The following is an 8,115-nucleotide window of genomic DNA, read 5'->3' as shown; positions in this document are numbered from 1 at the left end:
CACACACACACACACACACACACACACACACACACACACACACACAATACACAACTTCCTAGTTTATATTTTTGGAAGAATATGCTTCTGTGTAGATAGGTCTTGCATGTGATTACCACCCCCCACTTGCAATTACTGTAGTTGCTTCTGGAATGGATATGTTCACCTATATGGTATTATTCTCTTTTTGCTTCAGGAAAATGCTAGTGAAACTAATTGGATTACCTGCAGTCAGCAACCTCAAGCAATATATCGAAATAACCAGGACCAAACAAGGCCTAATTTTGTTCTTTACTTTCTTAAAGAGAAAATAGTTGATTTTTCTTAAACCATCTAGCTTACTTTTAGGTGCTGTACAACACAAAAGAGGACAATAGTCTCTTTCCTAGTGAACTAAGGACATATGAACTGGATGGCTCTGAGGAAATGCATTAAAGTGTTAAAATGCATTAAAAATAATATATGATTCAAACTCATAAAACATCCTGCTTATTAATATAATATAGCTACCATAATATCATTGAACAATGTTTCAGACATCCATGATCACTTTCTCTTTTTGTGAAGTTGCTTTATTAGTACTGCTTGAAAAGTACCTTCTATTTTTCAGTTTCCTGCCAGTTAAACCCTCTTACATTCTTACATTTGTCTCTGGTTAGTTTTTATGCTTTTTTTTTTTTTTTTTTAAGCTATCTGACTCTTAAATTTTAATGTTAATTTGCTGAATAGACAGCTTGTCATTTTGCACTGCTGACACATTTTCATCATTGTACACATCTCCATCATGGTGCCATCACCATAGTTAACCCAATTCATGGCAGAAAAATAATGCAAAGCAGTGCAAGTCAAGAAAGAGGAATCAACAGCTGCACTTGGAAAAGGAAACTTGAATGCGACTCCACCAACGAGTCTGCCAGCATTTAACGATATGCCCGTTTCATTCCACGTAACTGCCAACACACAGAGGCTATGTTAATTACTAGGCTTTAATTGCAACCTTGGACATCTGATATCATGTTTTTAGTATTTGTTACCTTGGTAAGATACTCACTCTTGTTATTTCTGCATCATCATACATTTTGCACAATTTGTTGATTCATAGGGGATGTATCTTCTCCTTTTTGTTGCATGGACAATCTTTAATCAAATCATACAATGTTATGATTTATTACTGATTAGGTAAAGATGCATCTTATCATACAGAAACCTTCCTTGTTTAACCCTGAACATCTCTTGCTCTCTGATTCTGAGAGAAAATGACTAAGTAATTAATTCCTTCAATTCTTAACCTTTACAAGCTCAGTTCAGGGATGCCTTTATGAAGGATGTATATAATGGCCTGAATTACCTGGTTATGTAGTTCCTGAATTACCTGGTAGTATGGGAAATGATAGGCTAGTAAACTATTTTCAGTATTTTCTGCATAGATATATTTTTGCCTTGTTTCTTTTGGGATAGAAATGAGAAAGAGCTGACAGTTGAATATTTTCAAGCAGTAGAAGTAGTTATGCATATGCTATTGAAGCAACTGATTTTAGTACTGTGTGTTGACAATCTGCGGACCTAGAAATTGAGAGAATCCCTTAAGAGAATGTCTGTCTGAAACTATAATGATAAAGCCTGACTGATCGTCCTGTGTCTAGAGGCAAAAGTTAGGGATGCTCTTACCCTGAAAGACTTATTAACGTCATTACATTTCTTATAATTTTAGCATTATAGTGGCAGCTGTCACTAAACAATAGCAAAACGATCTGCTAATGTTTCTTTCATCTGCCTTGCTTTTTTGGTTTTAATGTGTTCATTGTTTGCACACATTAACAATTTAATACAATATTGAGTGGTATTTGTTAACTCTCTGAGTACAAAGGATAAGGATGTTCAATGTTAAGACAGACTTCATTGTCTGTTTATAGTAATAAAGTTGTTATGTTTAGTTTAGTAGTTTTTTATATGTCCAAATTGGAAATCAGAAGCCCACATACATAGAGAAGCTTTAATATTTTTATATCTTTATTTTATTCCTCAAACAGATTTTACTTCCTTGTGGTATGCTGGAAGTTGCCCCTGTGGGTATGAGCAACCATTTCAATTGTCTTGGAAGGGAAGAGGGAGCTGCCATTCAGAAGTATGCAGCAGCTGTTACAATCTGTTACGTATCTATGATATCCTGTAGCAATGCAAGTTACCACTTTTCCCCAACTTTGACCCTGAATGAAGCTGAGTTAAAGCAAAAGCAGTTTTACTAAATTTGTATCACTACAGAATCATGCATCTTAACAGCTTGTTTTCTGTATCCTTTGGTATCACTGTGATGGTTGCATCTGTTTGTACCCTATTTTTCCCTGTCATCCCTGAGCTGAGCCAGACGATCCCAGAATTTCTTTCAGTACTAATTGTTTCATATTACTCAATTTTGCTCTTGGATGTTTTTTGCACCCCCTTCAACCTTCCTGTCAACCTCTTGCTACTTTCTATATATTGAAAGGCACAGAGATAGAGGTCTCGTCTTTGGTCCATTCATATTCTTCCCTGTGCCTAGAGCTAGAAACCCTCTTTTACTGACTTATTGCCCTTTGTATGACTTCTCAGGTGATTGGAACTTAGCTATTGGCTTAAAAATTAGATAGTTGCTCTTTGACTGTGCCTATGGTACACACACATATATGAAAAAAAGAATAATAGATGGATAAGGTTTTTGTAATGAATGGGATTTTCAGTGTTTTTGGTCATGGTTCAGAGATGTTTGAGTAACAAGAATGCTTCTTATTCAGCTTTATAAGCAGACAAGGTTCTTTGGGTAAATGTGATATCTTTTATTACACCAGCTAAATAGCTGGAAAAAATTGTTCTTTGCTAGCTTTCGGGTACAAACACCCTTCTTCAAGCTTCCGTTCCACCCAGGAGAGCATGCAAAGCAACAACAAACTTTCCCTGTGGCTGAGGAAGGGTGTTTGCACCCGAAAGCTTGTGAAGAACAATGTTTCCAACTATTTAATTGTACTAATAAGATATCACATTTACCCAAGGAACCTTGTCTGCCTACATCCTTAAACCGACAAGACTACAACCAACAACTCTTACTCAGCTTTAAATTCCCGAAAGAGGGATGGATGCTTTTACATGATTGTCACCGCACTGAGAATTCAGTTAATTTTATCTGGAATATTGGCTTCCACATCAAACATGCAGATTTTTAATAGTAAATACTTCATTCTTATGACTAAGTCTGTGTATAACAATGGATGCATGTACTTTTCTTATTTGTGGCACCATAAGTCAGTTTATTTTAAATATTTTGGTTTGTAGGGGTGCCTGTCATATATCTTTTTTGGATGGAATTTGATTTATTCTCCTTCAGTACAACTTTGGGGCTTAACTCTCCTTTCCAGGTTTCTTTCATGATGGAAACTTCTTTCATGATGCAAAACATATGGTGATAAAGATGACTCATGTCTATTTTGTTTTATTAGAGATAAAGGTATGCAAGAGATTCAGAGAGTAAAAATTTCACATAATATGTAAATTTTCAGAATTCCTAGGTTTAGGGTAGGAATCCCTATTTCATACAGACAAAGAAAATTAATGATGGTATTAGATTTTTCAGAATCATCTTGATATTCATTATTTTGTGACATCCGAGCTTAACAGTGATGCTCAAATGTATCTTTAAATTGAATTGCTTTCTCTGCTTGATAACTTCTGGTTCCAATTTTGGTAATTTTTAGGTAGTCATGTTATATAAAATAGGAATGAGAGAGAGGGGAGAACTTGAACTTATCTCTAGCAGTGCAGGTATGAATCACTTACCTTCCAGGAAGAAGTGGGGCTTTTATAGTACTTTTTTCTAATGTCTTATTGATCTACTGTACTGAGAGACATGCGTCTTCAAATTCATTTTTGCTCTGTGCTTACCCATTGCTGATGTACATTTTCACATTGCTTAAGAAATAGTTTTGTATTTATTCATCCTCCTTTCCTACTGATAGCCACATGTATCTTGGTAAGGAATTCACCAGAAAGTTAGGACTAGGGGGGATTTAGTAATTTCAGGTTTCATCGCTCAGTCTCATGTTATCTGGAGACCGGGAATATTCGTATAGGGCAAGGATATCTGGCCTTAATCATCCTTGTTAGCAGGATGGCATGAGGCTGGCTCATAGGCTGGATCAAGCCCACAGATCCTCACCCCCCTTTCTTTCCCCCAGCATACCTGCTCTGGTGGCCACCCCAGCCAGTCTGAGACTCGTGCTGTTTTTGCTGGGAGAGAGAGGGGGAGGGGATCCATGGCCCTGATCCAGTCCATAGTCCAGTCCTGCACCATGGCCATGTGCTGTGCTTCCTGTGGGTCTGATCAGACCCAGGAGGAGCACCAGTGGCTGGATGGTGGAGATCATGGGCTGGATCTGGCACTTGGGCCATGTTTGCTATCATTGATACAAGGTGTATTTATTCCTGAGCACTTGATTCATTTTGACTAAATGAACCAAGTGGTCAGTAACGAATATACCTTGTATCTGTTAGTGTTGTTATTCCCATTTTAGAGACAGGAAGGTGAGTCATAGGAGAGAACTCTTTTGGTTCTCCCACCCTCCCCCCACCTCTTACAAACACTTTGGGGGTGGAAAAAAGCTCACCTAAAGATCAGAACATCCCTGCCTTTCAACTAAGGTTAAAACAGGTGTTGATATGCGTTTACCCAAAGAAGAAAATCTCTGACAAATCCATGGGGTACCACAATTGTTTTTCCTAATATTTCTAAGGCAGGGATGGGCAAAATGCGGCCCAGGGGGCCGGATGTGGCCTGACAGGCCATTCTATCTGGCCCACAGGGCCCCTAAAAAATTTAGAAAATGAATATTTATCTGCCCTGTGCTGCCTGTCATGTGGCCCTTGATGGCTTGCCAAAACTCAGTAAGCAGCCCTCTGCCCAAAATAATTGCCCGCCCCTGTTCTAAGGTTAAGTAATCATAAGCAAAAAAATGCCTTTCAGACCCCCTTCATAAGTTTAAAAACAAAAAACCCCAAAAGCTTTGCAGGTCACCCATCTTTTCTCTTTCTAACAAGTATGATTACATCTACCAGGTATGCTTTGTACACATTTACAAATTAAGTATTAACATTTTTAACTTAGGTGCCATTCTAGAAGTTCAAGCTGAATGATGCACAGCTGTGTGAGAGAAGATGTAATGACATACAGTTGATGGACTTTTCATCAAATAAATTATAGCAATGTCATGCGTACAAAAAAAAGCAGATGATATTTAAGGTGCAAAGATGGCCTCCCTCCATGACTAATTCATCTACTGTCATACTGTCCAGCAGCTGAGCTAGCCAAATAGATGTACACATACGCACATTACAGAAAACTGTACACAAGTAAATTAATTTAAATTAAATTCACAGTTTTGTCAGAATAATCAGGTGTCTGGTTCTGAATTATGAACATACAATCTATTAAGCTGAGCCTTTTCTTTTACTTCAGACCTAAAGGAGAAAATCATGTTTAAAAACTGGTTTTATACACTTTGTTCTGTGTTTCTTTTAGAACAGATTTTTCTCAAAGTTCTTCATGCAAGTTATTAAGAAATATTTAATTTGGTGATTTCTAGATGTGTAGTTTCAATTATGGCTCGTATTTACATGCCTAATGTGGCCTTTTTGTGAAGTAGTAACAACTGTACTTTGCTATTTGTGTAGGTCTATTAAAATCCAGTAAGTGAAGCTGTTCATTCAATAAGGTACTTATTGCCGCATATATGGTCAAACTAGCAAGGTACCAACTTTACTGCAATTACTGAGTTGATATTGTTGAGTTAAATTTTCTGCTGAGGCATGGAGGAGGACAAGCAAGCAGAATCTGCCCCAGTTTATGTAAACAGGCAGTCTGGCTTAGTTTGTCCCCAAGGCAGGGCAGGGCATTTAAGACCCTATTTATTCCAAAAGACTAAGAAACATTTTCCCCATTTTTTGCTTATACCTTTAAAGAGCAAGCCATCAAAATCTGTTAATGGAACATACAGCATTCAATCTTGGTTGTTTCCAAAACAAGTAGTATCTACTGTCAATATTTACCTATTTGGCTTGAGCAATAAATATCCATGCCAAATGAGATCATGCAATCAGGTCAGGACAATTTATATGTTCTGGTGAACCATATATTATAATGTATAATAAACATGGGCTCTAAAAGAATTAAAACAGGCTCAAGTTGGACAACTGATCTTTCATAAAATAGAGCAGAGAGTAAATCCACATCGAAATCTGAAAGATGTATGTCCTTGCTTTCTTCAAGCCATATTCTTAATGGGATTTTATAGTTGGCATCTCAAAATATGGGTTAAATCATTCATGTTTGATTTACACTAGCCTGTTACACTGTTGATTTAAGTTTCTCATCTCTCTTTCCTGCTACTCGACAAAGCAGCAAGAAACAGCTCTTCTCTAGTATTAGATATTATTTAGCGACAGGGACTCAAAAACAGTGTAAAATAGGATCTGCATTCTTCACAGAATTATGTTAGTGTCTCAAATTTCTGTAAATACTTAAAAGCATATGCGGTAAAGCAACCAGGAGCTTTAACTATTTACAACTAAACAACTTCTGTTTTCTTTCTTGGACAACCGGCACTTTTTAAAACTAACTTCAATTGAAATTTCAGATACGGAAAACAAGTTATATCATACATATCATACTAAGTTCCTAATATTTATTTATCTTTACATGTTGTGCACGCGCACATGTGTGGGTGTCTGTGTGTGATGCAAAAAGCAAGGATTTTTGTAGGTGATACATTTTATTGAACAAACTGCAGGATAGAGAAAAATTTATACAAGGTGTTGGGTATAAGGGTACCCTTTTTCAGGTCTGAGAAATGACTTCATTTTGCCAGTAAATGTTGTCATCAAAAGCAAACACGTCAACAAAGATCTTTGCTACAGCACACTGGCAGTGTTTTTCTGTAGAAGCATTTACATATTCCTTTTTTTTTCCAGTCATTGTTTAACCTCCTGGAGTTTCGAAGACTAGTTTTGAATTACAGTCCACCTGCAAATGCTCAAGATTTGCCTCGAAACCAAAAGGTAAAATTAGAAAAATATACTTCTAATGATTACCATGGCATTTCTGTTTCAGCTCAGTTTCACAGTATGTGTCTAATATCAAATTGTTAACATTTTGTAGGCACCAAGTTAAACACTTTGAGCTTAGGTGTAAGGGAATATTTTTCTGAGGCATGCTTTCATGATATTGGATCAAGCCTGGAGATCTAGATTTTGCTCTCAGTCTGTGTTTGTAGCTGAAAGGTTTTGCTGGTGTAGCTGTTTTGTAATCAATTATGAAAAAACATCTTGTGTTGGTGTTGCATATTCTAAAAATATCCATTTATCTCCTTAGTTTATTCTAACTCAGTGGTGTCAAAGGTATGACCTATAGGCTGGATTTTGCTGTCAGAACCATATTCTCTGGCTTGCAGCATTGCTTGCCACATCCATCCAGCACATACTGGCCTGGGTCAGTGTGCAGAGCCCATCTGGTGCAGGCTGCACACAGCACAGGGCCAGTCAGGGGCATGTGCTACATATGGCACCTGTGCTGGCTGTGCCATGCATGCTGGATCATGGGGCTGGTCCTGGTCAGGTCCACAGTCCATGCCAGATCTAACTGGGTCCAGTGTGCAGGTTCCACATGTAGGCTGCACCTGAGACTGGTCCCACCCATGGTATGCCACACATGGGACCGCTGTGGTCCGAATATGGTATGTAGAGCTGGTGTATGCATTGCAAGCAGCACACATGGCTAGTCCAAGGAGTTCACTACATGGATCTGGCATGTGGGGCCAATTTGTGGGCCTAATTGAGCCAGTAGAGTAGCTGTGCCCCTCATTTGGCTTCTGGAATGGGATGATTTTGACACCCCTGTTCTAACACCTCTCCCCTTCTCTCTCCCATCCCATCCCATCCCAATATGAAGTGAGTTACCCCAGTTTTGAAGGCTTACCATAATTAGTTACAAATTAGACCTCATCTCACCCTGGCCAGCTCTGTTTTGCCAGCAAAATGAGTAGTGTAGTAGGCCTAGCCACAAGTGTGATTTCCCCCCCCCCCCCCCCCCCCCCC

At 38.3% G+C, this 8,115-nt stretch overlaps 1 protein-coding gene across 1 annotated transcript in view; it reads left to right on the top strand.

The window, feature by feature from the left end:
- The window catches only part of USP25 (ubiquitin specific peptidase 25), a 183,636-nt gene that overhangs the window by 79,734 nt on the left and 95,787 nt on the right, over nucleotides 1-8,115 (top strand). The window contains exon 7 of the mRNA XM_019523898.1: nucleotides 6,994-7,080. Coding sequence (XP_019379443.1) covers nucleotides 6,994-7,080 — 87 coding nt within the window. The remainder of the gene's footprint in view (nucleotides 1-6,993; nucleotides 7,081-8,115) is intronic.

This window comes from Gavialis gangeticus, unplaced genomic scaffold, assembly GCF_001723915.1.
Source record: "Gavialis gangeticus isolate Ggan-Ray unplaced genomic scaffold, GavGan_comp1, whole genome shotgun sequence".
Taxonomy (NCBI): Eukaryota; Metazoa; Chordata; order Crocodylia; family Gavialidae; genus Gavialis; species Gavialis gangeticus.
Note: the sequence above shows the minus strand (reverse complement) of the source record. Positions and strands in the feature narration are given on the sequence as shown.